Source organism: Oryctolagus cuniculus, chromosome 11, assembly GCF_051225735.1.
Source record: "Oryctolagus cuniculus isolate XC-2025 breed Fujian yellow rabbit chromosome 11, ASM5122573v1, whole genome shotgun sequence".
Classification (NCBI taxonomy): Eukaryota; Metazoa; Chordata; class Mammalia; order Lagomorpha; family Leporidae; genus Oryctolagus; species Oryctolagus cuniculus.
Genome location: NC_142877.1, coordinates 82,666,521 through 82,689,611, shown reverse-complemented (window position 1 = coordinate 82,689,611; position 23,091 = coordinate 82,666,521). Strand labels below are relative to the sequence as shown.

The 23,091-nt window shown below is 39.0% G+C and overlaps 1 protein-coding gene across 11 annotated transcripts in view; it reads left to right on the top strand.

Moving 5' to 3' along the window:
* Positions 1 to 23,091, top strand: part of PPP1R12A (protein phosphatase 1 regulatory subunit 12A) — a 155,435-nt gene that overhangs the window by 60,989 nt on the left and 71,355 nt on the right. For 10 of the 11 annotated variants that reach the window (XR_016216196.1, XM_002711361.6, XM_008256843.5 and 7 more), the window contains exon 3: positions 20,042 to 20,160. Coding sequence is in view for 9 of the 11 variants with exons in the window: in XM_002711361.6 (XP_002711407.2) it covers positions 20,042 to 20,160 (119 nt within the window). In the remaining 2 variants the exon portion in view is untranslated. Of the gene's footprint in view, positions 1 to 20,041; positions 20,161 to 23,091 lie in introns of those variants that run through there. The other variant, XM_089307496.1, reaches the window with a different exon arrangement.

The window sequence follows — 23,091 nt, the reverse complement described above, 5'->3', positions numbered from 1 at the left end:
GTTTGAAAAGGCAATAATTGTTCTGAGTAATTTTCTTGCAAGAACTTGATTGGATTGGGAACGCATTGTGTCACTGGAGATGCTTTTAGCTGCAGGTAAAAGAATATCCAGTTTAAAGTGATATAAAGGATACGGACGCTTATTATATGAAGGTACTTCAAATAGAAAATAGAATTGAAAGGTGATTGTGGTGCAAAAATATTTGAAATCTGCATATTAAAATTCTTAAAGAAATTCATATTATGAAAATACTGTGCATGGGTTTTAAACGTTTTAGCAGCACAATAAACTTAGCTTTCAACTCCATTTTTCTGTGAACTTTATGAAATTCCTTCATACATGATAATGTGAAGTTTAAAGGACGAGCATTCAGGTTTATTAAATTGCTAAGTGATGCCAGCAAAGGGTTGGGTCTTTAAGTTTTTTCTTTTTCTGAATGTCTCAAATGTGGACTTTATTCTTAACCTGTACTCTCATGGTCACAGGATGATTGCTGCAACTCCAGAATTACTTTTACCTATCTGTGCCTAGAAGCAAAATAAAAACTGGGAGGGGATTAGAAAATACCTTCTCCAGGCCGGCGCCATGGCTCAATAGGCTAATCCTCCGCCTGCGGTGCCAGCACACCAGGTTCTAGTTCTCGTCAGGGCGCCGGATTCTGTCCCAGTTGCCTCTCTTCCAGGCCAGCTCTCTGCTATGGCCCGGGAAGGCAGTGGAGGATGGCCCAAGTGCTTGGGCCCTGCACCCACATGGGAGACCAGGAGGAAGCACCTGGCTCCTGGCTTCAGATCAGTGCGGTGCACCGGCCGCAATGTGCTGGCCATTGGAGGGTGAACCAACGGCAAAGGAAGACTTTTCTCTCTGTCTCTCTCACTGTCCACTCTGCCTGTCAAAAAAAAAAAAAAAAAGAAGAAGAGGAAAATACCTTCTCCATATTCTGTGTACATCAGGTAGGAAAACTTTTCCCCCAAATCTTTCTGATGCCGCATACCTTAGGGATTTCTCTTACCCTGAATTTGTCCATATCCTAGGTGGGAAAAGCAAATATCTGACATGTTTAGCTTTTTAAATACCAGTAAATTAGTTGAGGAAGGGTAGGCAGTTTGTTACATTGTTGATATTATCAGTAGGTTGACTATTATTTAAACTCATTTTTCTGGAGGATATGATATAGAATATATTATTCACAGTACTTGTACAAACACAAATGATGTTTGTGCTTAAGGCTGACTAGATAACTACTTTTCTATAGGCAGTTTGAATTTATGGCTGTGATGTAACTTATTTATTTATTTATTTATTTTTTGACAGGCAGAGTGGACAGTGAGAGAGAGAGAGACAGAGAGAAAGGTCTTCCTTTGCCGTTGGTTCACCCTCCAATGGCTGCCATGGCCAGCGCACCGCGCTGTTCCGATGGCAGGAGCCAGGTACTTATCCTGGTCTCCCATGGGGTGCAGGGCCCAAGTACTTGGGCCATCCTCCACTGCACTCCCTGGCCATAGCAGAGAGCTGGCCTGGAAGGGGGGCAACCAGGACAGAATCCGGTGCCCCGACCGGGACTAGAACCTGGTGTGCTGGCACCGCTAGGTGGAAGATTAGCCTATTGAGCCTTGGCGCCGGCTTATTTATTTTCTTTTAACTTTTATTTAGTAAATATAAATTTCCAAAGTACAGTTTAGGGATTACAATGGCTCCCCCCACCCCCATAACTTCCCTCCCACTCGCACCCCTCCCATCTCCCGCTCCCTTTCCCATTCCATTCACATCAAGATTCAGTTTCAATTATCTTTATATACAGAAGATCGATTTAGTATATATTAAGTAAAGATTTCATCAGTTTTTCACCCACACAGAAACACAAAGTGTAAAATACTGTTTAAGTACTAGTTATAGCATTACTTCACATCAGACAGCACATTAAGGACAGATCCCACATGAGAAGTAAGTACACAGTGACTCCTGTTGTTGACTTAACAATTTGACACTCTTGTTTATGGCGTCAGTAATCACCCTAGGCTCTTGTCATGAGTTGCCAAGGCTGTGGAAGCCTTTTGAGTTCGCTGACTTTGATCTTATTCCGACAGGGTCTTAGTCAAAGTGGAAGTTCTCTCCTCCCTTCAGAGAAAGGTACCTCCTTCTTTGATGATCCTGTTCTCTCCACTGGGATCTCACTCGTAGAGATCTTTCATTTAGGTCTTCTTTTTATTTTTGCCAGAGTGTCTTGGCTTTCCATGCCTAAAATGCTCTCATGGGCTCTTCAGCCAGATCCGAATGCCTTAAGGGCTGATTCTGAGGCCAGAGTGCTGTTTAGGACATCTGCCATTCTATGGGTCTGCTGTGTATCCCACTTCCCATGTTGGATGGTTCTCTCCCTTTTTGATTCTATCAGTTAGTATTAGCAGACACTAGTCTTGTTTGTGTGATCCCTTTGACTCTTAGACCTATCAGTGTGATCAATTATGAACTGAAATTGATCACTTGGACTAGTGAGATGGTATTGGTACATGCCACCTTGATGGGATTGTATTGGAATCCCCTGGCACATTTCTAACTCCACCATTTGGGGCAGATCCGATTGAGCATGTCCCAAGTTGTACATCTCCTCCCTCTCTTATTCCCACTCTTATATTTAACAGGGATCACTTTTCAGTTAAAATTTAAACACCTAAGTATAATTGTGTGTTAATTACAGAGTTCAACCAATAGTACGTTTAAGATTTATTTATTTATTTGAAAGTTAGAGTTACACGGAGAGAGGAGAGGCACAGAGAGAGAGGTCTTCCATCCAGTGGTTCACTCCCCAGTTGGTGGCAATGGCCAGAGCTGTGCCGAGCTGAAGCCAGGAGCCAAGAGCTTCCTCCAGGTCTCCCATGGGGGTGCATGGGCCCAAGGACTTGGGCCATCCTCCACTGCTTTCACAGGCCACAGCAGAGAGCTGGATTGAAAGTGGAGCAGGCATTATTTGAACTGGTGCCCGAATGTGATGCTGCCACTGCAGGCAGCAGCTTTACCCGCTATGCCATAGTGCTGGCCCTGTTACTGTTTTTATGTCAATAGTTTCTTTGAATCCGATTCAAATTAGAAGAACAGTGGGGGCCAGCATTGTGTTGCAGCAGGTTAAGCAGCTGCCTGAAAAACTTGTATCCCATGTGCATGTCAGTTTGTGTCCTGGCTGCTCCATTTCCAGTGGTAGCTCTCTGCGAATGCAATTGGGAAAACAAGTACTTGGGTCTCTGCCACCCAAGTGAAACACACAGAAGTTGTTCCTGGCTTCCATCTGGCCTAGCCCTAGCCATTGCAACCATCTGGGGAGTGAACCATTAAATAGAAGATATCTATCTCTCCCCACCCCTCCCCCTATAACTCTTCCTTTCAAATAAATAAATCTTTTTAAAACAATTAGAACAACAATGAGCTTTCATTTTTTCTCTATCTGCCATCTGAGGTTCTTTTTTTAAAGTAATGAAGGTGTAGTTTTAAAAGACAATTTAACTCTATAATTTACTGGGTTATTTGCTTCCAGATGCTCAATCTTTATAATTAATTAATTAATCTAGAGGCTGGTGCTGTGGCGCAGCGGGTTAATGCCCTGGCCTCAAGTGCTGGCATCCCATATGGGCGCCGTTTCTAGTCCCGGCTGTTCCTCTTTCAATCCAGCTCTCTGCTATGGCCTGGGATAGCAGTAGAAGATGGCCCAAGTCCTTGGGCCCCTGAACTTGCTTGAGAGACCCGGAAGAAGCTCCTGGCTCCTGGCTTCAGATCACCGCAGCTCCAGCTGTTACAGTCATCTGGGGAGTGAACCAGCAGATAGAAGACCTCTTTGTCTCTTCCTCTCTCTGTAACTCTTTCAAATAAATAAATCTTTTTAAAAATTAATTAATTTAAAAGGTTACAGAGAGACAGACAGAGACAGAGATAGAGATCTTATATCCACTGGTTCATTCCTCAGAATGAACCACAACAGCCAGGGTTGGACCAGGCCAAAGCCAGGAGCTTTCATCAAAGCTCTGTGAGTGGCTGGGGACCGAACATTTGAGCCAACAGGAGACCCAGATGAAATGTCTGACTCCTTGCTCCAGCCTGGCCCCAGCTGTTGTGGCTATTGGAGGACTGAACCCATGAATGGAAGATTTCTGTCTCTCATCTCTGTAACTCTCCCTTTCAAATAAACAAGCAAACATAAAAAAAAAAAAAATCTTTGAAAAAAAAAATCAAAATGGAATGCAATGCAAGAAATAAAGACCTAAGACGAAACTGTAGCATTCCCACTTTTTAAAGAATTTTAAATCACAGAGACTAAGTAGTTTAGCCAGATACACAAAGGTAGTGAACAGCAAACTAGGATTTGTAACAAAGTGAATTCCAAAATATTTCATTCAGCGGACTGGCCATATAATTCAATTTTCTCTTGTGGTTTACAACTATTGCATCAGCATCTTTATTTACAGGGAGTTTTATAACTGCTATTAAAAAATGCTCTGATCTAGGGAACATCTTTGGCATATCACTTAAGCACTATGCTATACTTCTCTATACCCAAGGTATTAGAGCTTCATTAATTTCTCTCACTCATTAATGAAATTAATTGTTGTAAGAGATGATGCTGATAAAAATAACTGAGTAGGGTCATCATTGTGGTCTAAGAGGGTAAAGCGGCCATTTGTAGTGCCAGCATCCTGAATGGGCACCAATTTGAGTTCCAGCTGCTTCACTTCCAACCCAGCTCCTTGTTAATAGCCTGGGAAAAGCAGCAAATGTTGGCTCAAATGTTCGGTCCCCAGCCACTCACAGAGCTTTGATGATGTTTAATAATGTTTTTCTTCCCAGATGGAATGAAGGACAAATGAAATGAAATTGTAGAATTGATTTCATCCTCAGCATATGTATTGTCATAATAAATATTGATTACTTGTTCTTAGGAATACTAATTATTACCTTGCTTAACATATTTTGAAAACATTCCAATTAATAAATATTTAAGCAACTATCCTAGATCAGGTCAGATTCTAAAATGTATTCATTAGCATCATTTTTTTCCCTTTGATCTGAAGTGTTATGGGCTGGATAGTGTCCCCCTAAGATTCATGTTGAAACTAACCCCTGTACCTTGAAATGTGACTGAGAGTTTGGTCTTTGTAGAGATGGTTAAGTTAAAACATTAGACTAGTCTCTAACTGATCAGACTATTGTCTTTATAAGACTCTTGGAGATACCAAGGTCCCTCAGAGAAGAGGGAGGCCATGTGTGGAAACAAGGGAAAGTAGTAATCTACCAGTGTAGCCACAGCTCGGCCCCTAGGTTCATTGTTTAATTTTATTTTTTTAGTGTTTGCCTTTTCAAATTTAATTTTATATTATAATTTATATACAATACCACATTCTAATCTCAGTAACTGTCTTAATTCTCTGTTTCCACTCTACTCAGTAAGAATCCATTTTTGAACTTGTGTATTGGATCGGGTGTTGTGGCTCAGTGAGTTAAGCTGCCACTTGGAACACTTACTATTAGAGTGCCTGGTTCACATCCTGGCTAATTCACTTCTGATCCCGCTTCCTTCATTTGCGCATCTTGGGAGGCAGCAAAGGATGGTTCCAGAGTTTGAGTCCCTTCTGCTCACATTGGAGACCCACTTGAAGTTTTTGGCTCTTGGCTTTGGTTTGGCCCAGCCTGGCTACTGTGGACATTTGAGAAGTGCACCATTAGATGGAAGGGTCTCCCTCTCCCACTCTGCCTTTCAAATAAATAAATGTTTTTTAAAAATGTTATAGTCTATCCCAATTTGCTTTTCCAGTATATGTGTTGTTATTTTTTTAAAGATTTATTTTATTTATCCTAAAGTCAGAGCCACAGAAAGGTAGAGACCAAAGGGGTTGTGGGGAGAGACCCTCCATCTGTCATTTCACTCCCCAGATGACCACAATGGCCAGGGCTAAGCCAGGCCAAAGCCAGGAGCCAGGACCTTCATCCAAGTCTCCCATGTGGACACAGAAGCCCAAACACCTGGGCTATCCTGCACTGCTTTTCCCAGGTGATAGAGAGCTAGGTCAGAAGTAGAACAGCCATACCTAACCTAGTACTCCACAATACCTGTGTTATTTTAAATTAGTATTGTCTCTTCCCAACTTATAGACAAATGGTAGGATGTACACTCATATTTCCCACTTTGCTTTTTCTCTTAGTCTATTCTGGAGATCATCATGTAGTAGAATATAAAGATAATCCTCCTTATTCTTCTTAGGTGTAGCACTACATTCTGTAATGTATCATAATTCAACCTGTTCTTCTTAGTTGACTAACACATTTTTTTTAATTGAATGTGTTGTGTTTTGGTCTTGGAGTTGTCTTTTTTCCATTCTTCAAAATTGTGGGAGTTGTAAAATATTTTATAGTTGAATAAAAATATAAATGATTTGTTTAACATTTGTTATTGATGTAATTATTCTTACATATTTTGTGTATTTTAGTTTTGTCATTTTTTTTTTTTAGTCATCCGTTACAAATGTTTAAGGAATGGCTTTTAATCTTGAATAGCTTTTGTGGTGTCATAAAATTTTCCAGTGTACGAGGCAAATTAGTCCTGTAATTAGGCTAGCATTTTATGGTTTCCTAGAACATAGACTATTGATTAATTTATTCAAATAATATTTTTCTTCTTCTTTGGATAATTTTAAAGACTGCTGTTAAAGATATCATATCATACTTTGTTATAAAATGTTAAAAAATTGCATTCAGTTACATTTTCATAGTCTTATTTTCAGTGTATGAAAAACTTATTAGCTTTGTCATTTATCTAATATCCAACTATCTTTCATCACCTCTTTCATTTCTCTGCTCCTGGACCCTGTTATTTTTCACAGGAATTTTACAGTTGCCTCCTTCTAAGCCTAACTGTCTAATTTCCCCTCACCTGTTTTCCTCACAACAGCTAGAACGGTCCTTTTAAAATATTTTGTCAGATAACATCACATTTTTATTAAAGATCCCTCCAATGGATTTATGCTGTGTATGGGTAAATGCCATAGTTCTAAGTGGTTTCTAAGGCTATGACTTGCCCTGTGTCATCTCTTTGACTCCCTGACTCCATCTTCCACTCTTTCTCAGGCTTTCTCCTTTTAACAAATGAGCCATCTTGTTCCATGGTCCCTGCACCTGCTGATTCCTCTGTCTGGAGTTAAATAATTCCACATATTTTTATTGCTTTCAAAATAGAAAATTGAAATTTCAGAAATTCCTAACAAATTTAAAGAAAACAAACGTCACTACCACTCCCATGAAAAACTGTACCAGGCACTGCACAACTCTATTTAAATCTTAATTCTGTCAAATACCTTTGGAGAAATTCTTCAGAGAAACTTATCTGAATGTGTGATTATTTGTCCTTATTTTATAAGATTATTATGAAAATTAAATAAGATAAAGTGAACAAGACACTTGACAAAATATGTGCCACATGTTTATACTCAATATATGTCGGCTGAATTAGTTACCATTCAAAATACAATTTTAGGTCACCATTAGTGAAAAATAGGTCAACACTTGGATTCCCTGGTTTATTACCAAAGGAAACTATCTTAACTTTTGTTTTTAAAGTAAACCTATTTAGATGAGAGGATCAAAGAAGAATGAAGTTGTCATTTGTCTTATTTACATTGATATGTGTTTTTTTTTGAGTTGTAAGAAAGTTGGCAAATGCATGAATTTGGGGTTTATTTACATATTATGAAAGATGGTATTTTCTTATTGTTTAGAAGGCTCAGAAGACTAAATATAAGATCTTAATGAAACTTAAAATTTTATTTGAAATACTTAAGTCTTACTGTAGTAACAGATGTATTTGCCTACAGCTATAAAGATAATATTCTAATATATATCTTTATTCAGTTTTTAAAGGAAACTTGGGAATGTTCACTATAATTTTACAATCAGAATTGGATCCTCATTGTTGAAACTAAAATTTTTATTCTTCCCATCTATCACAACTGTCTCATACAGTAGTATTAAGATACTGTGTAAGGTATAAAATTTATTATAACAGGGTTCTTCATCTTGAAGCTTACAGATACATGTGAAGTCAGTCTACTCTAATACTTGAATAAATTGAATAATAATAAATACTTGAATAAATAAAGAATAAATGGACCAGCAGATATTTAAGGAGCATTGGGAAAGAAGTGACTGATATTGTTTAGGCCAGTTACAGAAAGATTCTAGAACAGGTAACATTAACTCTTGTGTTAAATAATGAGTAGAGCTTTTGCCTCTAGAAGGTAAGAGTTGCCTCAGAAAAGTCATGTTATTCATGAATAAGAAATTCAAGGAGCATCAAGGAGTCCATGGGAAACTGGAATTAAAAGATAAAAGTAGGAAATATAAATTTTATTTCTGAATATAGGTTCCATCAAGGTCAAGACACTTTTGTAAGTGATGATATCATCTATTTAATACTTCCCAAAATTAGTGAGCATCCTAGGAATTTGACTTGTCAACATAGTCTTTTTTACCTTTTAACTGAAGAAAATAGATATCCCTTAAAGTTTTTCTTTTTTTTTTTTAAGATTTATTTATTTGAAAGGCAAAGTTACAGAGAGAGAGAATGGGGGGAGGGGGAAAGAGAGAAGGAAAGACATAGACAGATCTATCTGCTGGTTATCTCCCCAAGTGCCTACAATGGATGGGTTTGGGCCAGACAGAAGACAGGAACCTGAAATTCCATCCATATCTCCCATGTGGGTTTAGGGCCCCAAGCACTTGAGCCATCCTCTGCTGCTTTTCCAAGCTCATTAACAGTGCCCATATGGGATGCTAGTGTCAGTTTAAAACTCTATGCCACAATGCCTTTGCTTTGATTGGACTGCTTCTACCTCTCTGAAGCTATTGCTTTGACTGTGCTTTGTTTTTGGGATCGTACTGGGTAAGCCATGTTTCATCTCCTGATAAAGTTCTTGAGAAAAAAATGCTTCAAGATCTTGATCCCACTTGTTTAAAATTTCTGTTGAAAGCTCTATTCTTGTCTGTGGTTGACCTGAGTAGTTTATTACCCATTAAACAAATGTTGCTCCACTTTTATTTTTTAGTCTGAATTGTATAAGCTGGGCCAAGTGGGATGTCTGTGACATTGATTATGATTTCTGCTGCTATTGACAGGTTCTCTTCAATTAAGATATGAACAAGATTTATTTTTTTTCTCACAAAATGATGTGGGTGGTCTGTTGCGGTAGGCTTAATCTTGAACATCATCTCATCTCTTCTCTTATCCACTTATTAACTGCTGATTTCTTTGATATATTATTCCCATAATGTCGCTCCCCCTCTTCGTGGAGGAACGACACAGGACCCTGCGCTGTTCTTTTGTCTGCTCGGCCCTCCCCGGGTTTGCTGCTGGTTCTTCCCGGGTTGGCTACCATCCCTTCCACCTCCGTGGAAGGGCGGTTCCCCCTGGCCACTTTCCCCACTTCCGCAGGGGAGCAGCACACCGCCGGTCGGCTCTCTCGGGGGCTGCACAGGTGTTCCTTCAGATGTTCCCCCGTGCATGTTGTCTCTCTCCTCCTTTATAGTCCTCTTCCACCAATCCCAACTCTGCTACCCACACGCCGAGTACGCTGCTCTCCTCCAATCAGGAGTAAGTCCTACAGTTTATTGGTTGAACTGGAGGCAGCTGTGTAGAAGCTGTTTCTCCCTTCTCAGCGCCATATTGTGGGAGAGCAGATGCATAGAATAAGTCTTAATTCCAGTAACTTAGTCTAGTCCGGGTTGCTCCCCACACCATAAACTTTCCGTAAAGCATCAGTAGTTTTACCATCCTTTACCTTAAGTTTCATCATAAATTTGGTGTTTGTTTCTGTTTCAACTTTACCAGAATTCATGTACTTAAAATAGGGACTCTTTGCGAAATGTTATCTCATCCTTGTGTGCCTCTTTCTAGATCCTGTTCATACATATTGTAGCAAGTGAATATGGTTTATTTTTATGCAAAAAAATTTGAAATCCATTCATAGTTTTATATTAATTTACATTTACCAATTCATTATTAAAACATACAGATATCCATATACCTGCACATAACAATTCATAAGCTAGTAATGCTAAACTCAGTTTTGTTTCCATCAGTTCAATTTCTTGCCTAACAAAACTTAGTTGTATGTGTTGTTGGCTTATTAATGCCTGCTGGAGTTGTTAGTGATCATATAGTTTTAGTGGATAGCTCCAAAACTGATGAAGTTTGTACAAAAAGGCAAATTGTTGCTATGGTAACAAAATTGAATATTTTGAAAAGACTCGAGTGAGAGGGGCCGGCGCTGTGGCTCATTTGGTTAATCCTCCGCCTGCGCGCCGGCATCCCATATGGATGCCCGGTTCTAGTCCTGGTTGCTCCTCTTCCAGTCCAGCTCTCTTCTGTGGCCCTGGAGGGCAATGGAGGATGGCCCAAATGCTTAGGCCCTGCACCCGCATGGGAGACCAGGAAGAAGCACCTGGCTCCTGGCTTCAGATCGGCATGGTGCCGGCCGTAGCAGCCATTTGGGGAGTGAACCAATGGAAGGAAGACCTTTCTCTCTGTCTCTCACTGTCTATAACTCTACCTATAAAAAAAAAAAAAAAAAAAAAAAAAAGACTCGAGTGAGGCCCCCAAAGTATAATTGCTGATTAATTGTAATGAGACAAGTTAAAAGCTGAAAGAAAAAATAAGAGTTTGTACTGAGGTTTGCTTAATTGGTGAATTCAAGTTTTGCTTTACTTTAAAGACATTTTGAAGTCTTAGTTAAAGTATTTAGGGTATGGTTTATCAAGAAAGGCAGTTTGGATTTAAAGTCAATGGAGACATTACCCAAAGACATTATCCCTTCACTAAAGGATGGGTAAATGAATATACATGTATATCCTTTATACTGAAATAAGTGAATTATGTTTTCATATTTTGATATTTGTTAGTTAACCCAGAAAATCCTGATACTATCGGAATTGAATAAAGAGCTTTTTTGGAACATGGTATTTTGGGGTTAGGGCATGAGTAGAGTTTGGAGAGAGTAGCAGATATCTAGGAAACTGAGCTGGGACAGCAGCATTCACGGATTTATATGTCATATTTAATTGTCCTTCAGTGATGATGCATTTTCAGTGTAGTGTGACGACCTTCAGTCCTGTTTTCTAGGAGGACTGTTCTTGATAGATTAAGAATATTAGACAAGAGAACTAGGGCAGTGATAATAAGATTAGAAGTAGAGCAGATCTGTGATGAAAGAAGTTGAAGAGGACACCAAACAACTGAACAGCTCTACATGTTCATGTGTTAGAAGAATCAATGTTGTTAAAGCCATCTACACCACCCAGATCAATATACATATTCACTGCAGTCTATCAAAAACACCAATGGCATTCTTGAAGAAACTAGAAAAAAACAATCCCAAAATTTGTGTAGAATGAAAAAAATCCAAAATAACCATAGAAGAAAAGATCAAAGCAGGAAGCATTATACTACCTGACTACAAAATATACTGCAAAGCTCTAATAACCAAAACATCATGATATTGACATAAAAGGATATATAGACTAATGGAACAGAATGGAGAGCCCATAATTAAAGTCATACATGTACAATCTATTGGTTTCTTTTTTCTTTTTTTTTAAGATTTATTTTTTTATTCATCTGAAAGGCAGAATTACAGAGAGATAGAATCTTCCATCTGCTGGTTCACTCCCCAAATGGCCACAACAGCCGGAGCTGGACTAATCCAAAGCCAGGAGCTTCTTCAGGGTCTCCCATGTGAATACAGGTGCCCAAAGACTTGGGCCATCTTCTGCTGCATTCCCAGTTGCATCATCAGGGAGCTGGATTTGAAGTGGAGCAGTTAGGTCTTGAACTGGCCCCCATATGGCCCAACGTACTGGTTTTCAACAAAAGTGCTAAAAGTACACATTAATAAAAGATAGTCTCTTCAGTAATTGGTGCTGGAAAATTGGATATCCACAGCAGTGAATGAAACTAGACCACCACCATCCCCGTCTCTAGCTATATATAAATACTAACTGAAGAGGGATTAAAGACCTGAAGCTATGAGGAAAACAGGGTAACTGTTTCTTGATGTTGGAATGAGCAAGAATTGTTCAGATAAGACCCTAAAAGCACAAGAAACAAAAGCAAAACCACACATATGCTGTTACATCAAAATAAAAAGTTTGTGCATAGCAAAGGAAGCGTTCAACAGAGATAACCTGCAGAATTGCAAACTGTACATTTAATATGGAGTTAATAAGTGAGATGTATAAGGAACTGTGGCAACTCAATAGCAAAATAAAAGATTTAAAAATGGGCAGAAGTTCTAGATAGATATTTATCAGAGGAAGGCAAACAAATGTCCAATAACTATATAGAAAGAAAATGTTCAGCTTCATTAGTGATGAGACAAATGCAAATCAAAACCACAATGAGCTATAACCTCATGCCAGTTAGAATAGTTCTTATCAAAAAGACAAAAGATAAAATGTGATGGTGAGGCTGCAGGGAAAACTCTGTCCTCCATACATTGTTAGTGGGACTGGAAATTAGTACAGGCATTATAGAAAACAGTATGGGGATGTCTCAAAAAATTAAAGATAGAACTACCACATGATTCAGCAGTCCTCACTACAGAAAAGATATGCAAAGGAAATGAAATTGATCTGTTTGTTGTAGCACTATTGATGATAGCCAAGATACAGAATCAACAGAAGTGTCCATTAACTGATGAATGGATAAGCAAAATGTGGTACATGTAAGCACTGGAATAGTATTCAATCATAAAAAGAATAAATTCTGTCGTTTTCTACAACAAGGATAGAACTGTAGGTTGTTAGGTGAAATAAACTAGGTATAAAATGACAAGTAATTCATGATTTCCTTTATGGAATCTAAAAAAAATTGATCTCATACAAATTGAGAGCAGATTAATGGTTACTAGAAATTGAGGAGAGTAGCAGCATGGGAGGGATGGGCAAAGGATCACCACTATATAATAAGCTATAGTTAATGTAGGAGAAATAAATTCTGGTGTTCCGTTGCACAATAGTTGACTATAAAATTTTCTCCCAAATTCAGTTAACATAGTTAGAATCCTGCCTGTTTATGTGATATACTATATCCAAGTGGCAGCCAATAGCTTTTTTAAAAAAATTATTTATTTATTTATTTATTTATTTGAAAGTCAGGAGTTACTTAGAGAGAGGAGAGGCAGAAAGACAGAGGTCTTTCATTCACTGGTTCACTCCCCAGATGGCCGCAACGGCCAGAGCTGGGGCTATCTGAAGCCAGGAGCCAGGAGTTTTCTCCAGGTCTCCCACTTTGGTGCAGGGGCCCAAGCACCTGGACCATTTTCTACTGCTTTCCCAGGCCATAGCAGAGAGCTGGGTGGGAAGTGGAGCAATCAGGACTCCAACCAGAGCCCATATGTGTCGCTGGCATTGCAGGTGGCGGCCTACTTACTACGCCACAGCACCTGCCCCAACCAATAGCTTTGTTAACAAAGCTTTTTACACCTTTTGTTAGATTTTTCCATTAGCACACAAATAGTTTTTTAATCATTCATTTAAATCATGTCTTAATTTTGAGGCTTGTTAATTGTATCCAAAATTATTCAAATCAGAGTTGCTAGATTATTGTCTCTATTAAACCCATCCATGTGAGAAACAACCCAGTCTTCTTTTTCTTTTGCAGCTCCTATGAAAAATCTTTTGGTGTTTTTCTTTCCAATAAATCTTAAGTATAACATATTTTTCCTAATTAGCTGTCTCATGTCTTGCTGCTACTACCATAGGTTTTGTTGTTCTGAAGGAAATCTAACTGTGCATATTCGTTATCTTCAGTTCACCACAAACTAAACCCAGCGTTTTAGTAGCCTGACGTTTGACTTGCATTTTCGTAAATATAGTGACTTTGCATGATGTGATAAAAGGTTTTATATTAATTTTATTTTTAAGTCCTTTGAACTTCACAAAGCTTTGTAGGTTATTTTTATAAATTGGCTTTAAGTTAATGAGTGTTAAATAGGTGTTAAGAGGCAGAGATGGGAGTCCGGCACTGTGGCACAGCAGGTTAACGCCCTATCCTGAAGCGCCGGCATCCCATATGGGCGCCAGTTTGAGTCCCGGCTGCCCCACTTCCAGTCCAGCTCTCTGCCTTGCACCCATGTAGGAGACCTGGGAGAAGCTCCTGGTTTCTGGCTTAGGATCGACGCAGCTCCGGCTGTTGCAGCCAATTGGGGAGTGAACCATTGGATGAAAGACCTCTCTCTCTCTTTCTGCCTCTCCTCTCTCTGTGTAACTCTGACTTTCAAATAAATAAATAAAAATCTTAAAAGCAAAAAAAGTCGGGCCGGCGCCGCGGCTCACTAGGCTAATCCTCTGCCTTGCGGCGCCGGCACACCGGGTTCTAGTCCCGGTCAGGGCACCGGATTCTGTCCCGGTTGCCCCTCTTCCAGGCCAGCTCTCTGCTGTGGCCAGGGAGTGCAGTGGAGGATGGCCCAGGTGCTTGGGCCCTGCACCCCATGGGAGACCAGGAAAAGCACCTGGCTCCTGGCTCCTGCCATCGGATCAGCGCGGTGCGCCGGCCGCAGCGCGCTGACCGCGGCGGCCACTGGAGGGTGAACCAACTGCAAAGGAAGACCTCTCTCTGTCTCTCTCTCTCTCACTGTCCACTCTGCCTGTCAAAAAAATAAAAATAAAAAAAAATTTAAAAAAAAAAAAAAAGTCAGCTGAAAATTTAAAAAAAAAGAGGCAGAGGTGGGAGCTGAACCCAAAGACTGCAAAACATAACTGTGTGTGCTTTTCTTCACCCAACTAACATTTGAATGACTTTTGGAGATTATTCATGGTATATGAAAATTAATGCCATGAAATTTTGTCTTTTCCCAGTTTGTTTGTTTTTTTTTTTTTTTTTTTTTATTTGCAAATGATAGTTCTGTAGTACATAAGAGTTCTGTGAATTGTATACATGTGTGGATACCTGCATACCTAAACTTCTGGCTCTGGGATTGCTCCAGGCCTAGCTTCTTGCCAGCAGTTTTGGAACTTTACTTCTACTAGTTATCTTAACATCCTTCCTGTTTATATAAATTTTGAATTGTCTGCATTTACTCTTGGTATTTCCTTGAAACTGTACTTCCCATATAACTCCCTGTGCTTCAAGCAATGCAGCTACTCTGAGGTATTCCTTTTATTCTGTTTTGTATCTTTTGAATGATTCTTTTTTACTATTTTTTAAAAGATTTATTTATTTGAAAGGCACAGTTACACAGTGAGAAGAGACAGAGACAGAGATCTTCCATCCTTTGGTTCACTCCCCAGATGCCCAAAACAATCAGGGCTGGGCCTGGCTGAAGGAGCTAGGAATTTCATGTAAGTTATCCACGTAGGTACAGGGGTCCAAGTACTTGGGCCATCTTTCGCTGCCTTCCCAGGCTCATCAGCAGGGAGCAAGATCAGAAGTGCAGCATCCCAACCTGAACTGCCATGCACATGGGATGGCAGCCTCTCAGGCAGTGGCTAAACTTGCTCTGCTGTAACATGGCAGTCCCCTGCCGCCGCCTCCCCTCCCCCCCCACGTTTTTTTTGTTGTTGTAATTACTTGAGAGACAGTTACCATCTGCTGGTTCACTTCCCAGATGATCATAATGGCTTGTTCTGGGCCAGGACCAAAGCTAGGAGCCAGGAATGCTATCCAGATGTTGAACCAAAGCAGCAACCCAATTACTTGAGACATCACTGCCACCTTGCAGGGCCTCCATTAATAGGAAGCTGACATTAGGTGCCATAAACCAAACCCAGGCACTCCAATGTGGGGGAGTCTTAGCTGCTAGGCTAATACAGAAATCATTCTGTAAATCATTAGAATGTAAATTATAATGTAAGTCATTAGAAGCAGAACAGAAATAGTCTCATGTAACTAGCTCTAATTGTTGGAGATTTTGCCTAACAGAATAATTATATACTCCCTTGGAGCATAGCAGTTTCCTATTGCACTTATATCTTTGTAACTCCTGTTTGTAGAAATCCCACGAAGATCATAAAAATGTTCTTAAAATACAACATTCTTAAGTGTAAAAATAACAGACTATAAAATGAGGTGGTAACCACTTTTGCAGTCTGATATACTTACATAAAATAATTGCAGAAAAATTAGATCACAAAATATAGTCCTCTGTTCCCAATACTTTTAGAGATAACCATTGGTTATCTTAGAGGTAACTTAGAGTGTTTATTCTTTGATTCTTCTCTTTCTTTGGTGTTGGCAGGTGTGAGTGGGTGTGAATATGTGTGTTGGGGGGGAGAGTAATGTAAAGATAAATCACCTTCAGATATTGAGGAAAATAAACTCTGTTTCCATCTAGCTTCCTGTCACAGGGATGTGAGCATACTGTCCCTCTTTTATTGTTGTTGTTAGTACCTACATATTGAGCAGAGAATCCTTTTCTGACCTCACTAAATCAGTTTTCCCTATTATAGGTTGAGCATCCTTATTCTGAATATGAAATCCAAAATACTGTAAAATCTGAAACTTTCTGAGCCTGTATCACGATGCCACAATGGAAAATTCTGTACTTGACCTCATGTGATGAGTCATACTCAAAGCACAGGCACACTAGAAATGTTGTATACAGTTACCTTCAGGCAATTTATATAAGGTATATATGAAACAAATTAATTTCTTATTTAGATTTGCATCTCATCCCCAGTATACCTCATTATGTGTTTGCAAGTGTTCTAAAATATGAAATCCAAACGCTTAGGGTTTCAAGCATTTTCAAGCATTTTCAATGAAGGATACTCAACTACATAATTCTCTGTCAGGACTTACATGGCTTTAGTTTAGTTTTGACATATAATTAATTTTTTATTAAACTATAAGTTCTTTTAGGGGAGATTCTCTTTTTTTTGTGTTTGTGTGCTTACAGTTATAGTCTTGGCATGTAACATAGTACTAGGTATATACCAGATATTCCATATTTGTTTGCTGTGTTAATGAGCACATTAGAAATACAGGGAAAGGATGAAAACAGTTCACAAAAGGAGAAATACAAAAGATAGTAACTATTTTCTAATATTTTCAGCACTATATGTAATTGGGAAATACAAATTAAAGCAAAGCAATGAAAAGATATTTTATCTCCAATCATGCTTGGAAACTTTGCATGTCCATTAAGAGGAGAGTATTAAATGAAAGTATGGGGACCCGTGCTGTGGCATAGTAGTCTAAACCTGTGGCATTGGCATCCCATATGGGCACTGGGTCATGTCCCGGTTGCCCCTTTTCTGATCTAGCTCTCTGTTTATGCCCTAGTAAGGCACTGGAAAATGATGCAAGGGCTTTGGCCCTTGTACTCATGTGGGACACCCAGAAGAAGCTCCTGGCTCCTAATTTCAAATCAGCCCAGCTCTGGCCCTTTTGGCCATCTAGGGAGTCAACCAGTGGATGGAAGATCTTTCTGTCTCTGCCTCTTTCTATTGTAACTCTGCCTCTCAAATAAATAAATAAATCTTAAAAAAAAAGAGAGAGAAAGTATGATCCAGCCATCTGATGAGATATTTTTGAGCTGTTAGGAGTTGCATACCAGTCTATCAGAGTAATCTCATTAATTTTTGTTTTACAAAGAGAATCCCAGATGTGACAATGTATCTATGTTTATATATACACGCATGAATTCATAATAAAGGTACCGGAAAGATTTTTGCCATCCTCTTGATGGTCCATCCTCTTGATGGTGGTTATCTCTAGGGAGGGAAGGAGAGGCAAAAAGTTCTTTTTACTTCTCTTTCTGTGGACTGGTAGTACATATATTTTCATACTTTGTCTTATTTTCATGTAATCTGCAGAAAATGTGAGTGTTTTAGGGGTGGATGTTTGGCACCATGCTTAAGATGTTGCTGGGGGGGGGAGGGTGCTGTGGTGCAGCGGGTTAATGCTCTGGCCTGAAGCACCAGCATCCCATATGGGCACCGGTTCTAGTCCCGGCTGCTCCTCTTCCGATCCAGCTCTCTGCTATGGCCTGGGACAGCAGTAGAAGATGGCCCAAGTCCTTGGGCCCCTGCTCCTGCGTGGAAGACCTTCAGATCGGCACAGCTCCGGCTGTTGCGGCCATCTGGGGAGTGAACCAGCAGACAGACGACCTTTCTCTCTGTCTCTACCTCTCTCCATAACTCTATTTCAAATAAATAAAATAAATCTTAAAAAAAAAAAAAAAAAAGATGTTGCTTGGACACCCTCATTCCATGCTGAGGCGTCTAGTTCAAGTCATGCCTCTGCTTCTGGCTCAGCTTTCTGCTTAATGCACATGCTGGGAAGCAGCAGGTGATCCCAGTATGTAAGTCCCTACCACTCTTGCAGGAAACACAGGCTGAGTTCCGTGGTCCTGTCTTCAGTTGGCCTTGCTCCAGCTGTTGCAGGCATTTGGGGAGTGGCTCACTGGCTGGAGCATCTCTCCGTGTCTGTCTTCCACTCTCTCTCCCTCTCTTTCTACCTTTCAAGTATAAAGTGCCGATAAATAAATAAGACTATGAATGAGTTAAATTAATTACAAATGTAAGGAAGACACATTCCTTATATATGGACAAGTAAAGTCAGACATAACCAATATAGCATGTGTTAACCTAGGACTGTAAATAGTTTCATATTTCTAGAATCTAAAGTGTGATACAGGAAGGAAGAAAAAGATTGGAAGAGAAAGCAAGGCCAAATCCTTGAGGGCTATATGTGTTTTCTCCTAACATGATAGAGCCATTCAGAGATTTTTTTAAGTTGATAATTGAAATGAGTAATGTTAAGTAGGTGACCCTGGGAGAATCTCAGTTGATACAGTGAAAGCATTCAATAAACTTTTGCATTTGGATCCCTTCAGCAGGTTTGGTGAAGCCTATGGATAATTCCTTAGAGTTGTGTTTTAGATGCATAAAATCAAATGTAAATTAAAATAGAAGTCAATTATATTGGAATTTATTTACTAAAATGTTAGAAAAATACATTTATGGTATCTTCTTAAGTCACATAATAAACAAAATGACCTATTGTAGTAGGTCTAATAACTACTCCAACTTTAAAATGATGATTATTATTAACAGTATTTAAATTTCTGCATCAATTGAACTTTCTGTAAACTTTCTGAATTTTATGGACCCAGTTAAGGATTTTTGCTTATAGGATGAAACTAGGATTATAAAGATCAGTGAAGAAATTATTACATGCGGGGATAATGAAAGGTCTCAGTGGGGGCGATATGAAATGATCTTATGAGATTTTCTAGAAAGTATTTTTAAAAAGTTATTGATTTATTTTGAAAATCAGACTTAAAGGGAAAGAGGGAAAGAGAGAGATCAATCTTCCATCTGCTAGTTCACTCCCGAAATGACCACAACAATCAGTCTGGGCCAGGCTGAAGCCAAGAGGCAGTAGCATTACCAGAGCCTCTCACATGGGTGGCAGAGACACAAGCACTTGGGCCACCTTTCACTGCTTTTCGCAGGCCATAACAGGGACCTGCATTGAAAACAGAACAGCTGGGACTTGATCCAACATGGGATGCTGGTGCTGCAAAGTGGCAGCTTAACCCATTGCATGTGGCTCCACTAAATGTTAAAAATTAACATTTCTGTATCTGTAAAGCAGTGTGTATACATTATGGAAAGATGAAGAAATGTAAATTTAGTAAAGAAAGAATATGATAGGTTTTAATAAATAATAAATATGCATTCTCTGGTTTCCTTTTTTTTTTGAATGTATTTATTACACACAGAGAGGGAGAGACAGAGATAGAGGTCTTCCACCCGCTGGTTCACTCCCCAAACAGCCACAATGACCAGAGCTGGGCTAATCTGAAGCCAAGAACCAGGAGCTTCTTCCAGGTCTCCCACATGGGTGCAGGGCCACAGGCAGAGGCTTAGCCTACTGTGCCACAGCACCAGCTCCACATTCTCTGGTTTCTATTGCCACTGTTAAATTGGAACTTTCCTCATTGGTTACTTGTTTAGTATATTTCAGTGATGCTACTACCATTGCTTAACTGTCTTCCCTTTGACTTTGCAGATTTTTGATTGGTCAGGGAGCACATGTAGGAGCTGTCAACAGTGAAGGAGATACACCTTTAGATATTGCTGAGGAGGAGGCAATGGAAGAGTTACTTCAAAATGAAGTTAATCGGCAAGGTAATATAAAAGTTACCAAAATGGAGATGTTTAAAAATATTTTAGAAAGACTTTGATACTTGGCTTTTCCAGTAAGCATATCTGTTGACATTAAAGGCTGATCATAATTTGAATTAAAAATTTTATCAAATTGGCTTACTAAACATGTACAATGTGATTCTATTTGGAAAAATATGATTTTCAACTTTTTACCATTTTTAAAGGTGAAAGAAGTACTTTAAGTGTGTATATATAAAATTATTATGTGTGATTTCCTCTGTATTCCATTATGTTTTGACAGTGATCAAACAGGCATTTTCAGAACTGAGTTTTAGTAAGATTAAATGATACAGGAAAGGAAGGAATGGGATATTGATTTAGAGGGTTGACTCCTACTGAAGTGTGAGTCATCAGATAATAGGAGCTACTGATTGTAAGGAATAGAAACTAAGTCCCTTGGAAGAAAGTTTTATTCCTTGAGGTTAGGTAAATTCATAATGATTACTGATTTGTTAAAAAAAAAAAAAAAGTCTTAAGTACCAACATGAGAAAATATTTTTTAAGATTTATTTATGTATTTTAAATGAATAGCGGGAGCCTAAGCATTTGAGCCATCTTCTGCTGCTTTCCAGGCACATTAGCAGTGAGCTGGATAGGAAGTGGAGCAAACAGGACTCGAACTGGTGCTCATGTGGGATGCTGGTGTCACAGGCTACAGTTTAACCTGCTGCACCACAGTGCTGGCACTCTGAGAAAATATTTAAATACCTAAAGTAGAATTAGAGCATTTTAAAAAAACAAATCATTATATATGCTATTTATTTGCTTAATATTAGTTAGTACTTGTGAACTAAAAAAGGTAGGGAGTTGTACTGTCTTGCCCTTGGTTTCCTTGGATGTAAAGGAAGCTCTTAGCATTACTGTAAGCAGGGCCAATTTTAATTCTAATGATTCAGTCAATATTAATTTATATTCCAGCAAAAGAGTGCTGTGTATTAATAGCAACAACAATACAGAATAAGATAGTCTTTCTTCTTAAGGATTTCATAATCTGGCAGAAATGGCAAATTTAAGAGCTTCACAATATAGTGTGGTTAGGAACAGAATATTATGGGAGAACAGAAAAACCATGACTGACTGTTGGCAGTGATTGGAAAGGTTTCATGATGATGGCATTTGGAGGAAGTTTCCTTGGGTAAAAAAGAGAGGTGATGGGTAGAAAATGCGTGCCAAGCAGAGGTATCAACATGTACGAAGACAAGGAATTAGAGACTCAGCATTATGTGAAAAATTCATTAAGTCTGGAACAAAGATAGAAAGTCAGGGTTGGATTAGTATGAGGTGAGTCTTGAAAACATGAGCTAGTGCCAGATGGTGAAGGCTAGCAATTTTGTAAGCATTAAATAGATGCAGTGAAGAGGTTCCAGCAGGAAATCTGTTTGGGTTTGGTTTTCAGTAATAAATCTGATGACATTTGGAGGATGAAATCGAGTGAGGCATACATAATGGCAAGCATTCCTTGAAGAAGTCTCTTAATTTAGTCCAGGTGAAAGATCAGAACTTAAACCTATGACATTTGAAATGGAGGAGAGCAAGGCTGTTCTGAGGAAATGTTGAGATAAAATTAGAACAGTTTGGTGAAGAATGGAATGTGGCAATGAAGGAATAAATAAGGCCACTCACTGAAGTTTCTAATTGAAGCAGCAAGAATGGTATGAGTTCTTTGGGAAAATACTGGGGCGTGTTGAATTTATGATGTCTAAAAGATGTCTAAATAATGGTGTTTTGGACATACTGAAACCTAGAGAGATGTTAAAGCAGGAAGTGTAAATGCTGGAAAACAGCAAATAAGGGAGAATTGTTAGGACTAGCAGATGACCCTCTGAGTGGAGAATGAAAAACTAATAGTAATGATGTAGTGACGCTATTAGCTACTAAATGCAGGCATTCAGCAAAGGCTTTGCATTTATTATGTGTTTCTATTATTAAAGCAATTCTGTGGGATTTATACCACTGTTACCCCCATATACCTGTAAGAAAATTAAAAAGCACTGACCTGCCAAAGTTTATACACATAGAAGTGTGATTATAGTTATGTCCTGAGTATTGTGACACATATCTTTTTACAGAATTTGTTATTAATAATTGCACATACTTATGGGATAAAGTGTGACATTTCAGTATATGTGTACAATATGCAGTGATCAAAACAGGATAATCAACATTTCCTATTTGACATTATTTTATGATTAGCATCTTGAGGCTTCTTTCTCCAGCTTGTTCATATATAGAGAGAAAGAATGTGTGTGTGTTTGTGTGTGTGTGTATGTATTACGTTATTGTGAACTTCAGCTCACACTTTGTATCACTGTAACTTAGATTTTATTAAGAATGTGTCCTTGGGGCATACTTAATGCTGTTCATGTTACACATAAAATAGAATGTATAAACTTATGTAGCATAGTGTAATTCCAAAGAAACAAAAGTATAGAGGCATCTCTAGTAGAGTTTAATAATTGTGAAAAGAGTACCCAAAACATATCTCAAGTAATAGTAAAATATCTCCAATTTCTTGGTATAAAAGTTTTTTTTTAATACCCTTAAGTTCCTTTTTTTAAAGATTGATTGATTGATTTGAAAGAATTAAAGAGAAAGAGATATCTTCCATCTGCTGGTTCACTCTCCTGATGGCCTCAACCACCAGGACTGTGCCAGGGCCAAGCCAGGAGCCTAGAAATTCATTGGAGTGGGACTTGAGCCATCATACACTACCTTCTAGCAGGGAGCTAGGTCAGAAGTGGGGCAACCAAGCACACAAACTAGCAACCATGTGGATGCCAGCATCGCAGGCAGCAGCTTAGCCTGCTACACCGCAATGCAGGCCCCAATTTTTGGTTTGGCTTATTATTCTAGTATATTTGACTATTAAGTAGTTGTGCATAAGTAATTTGT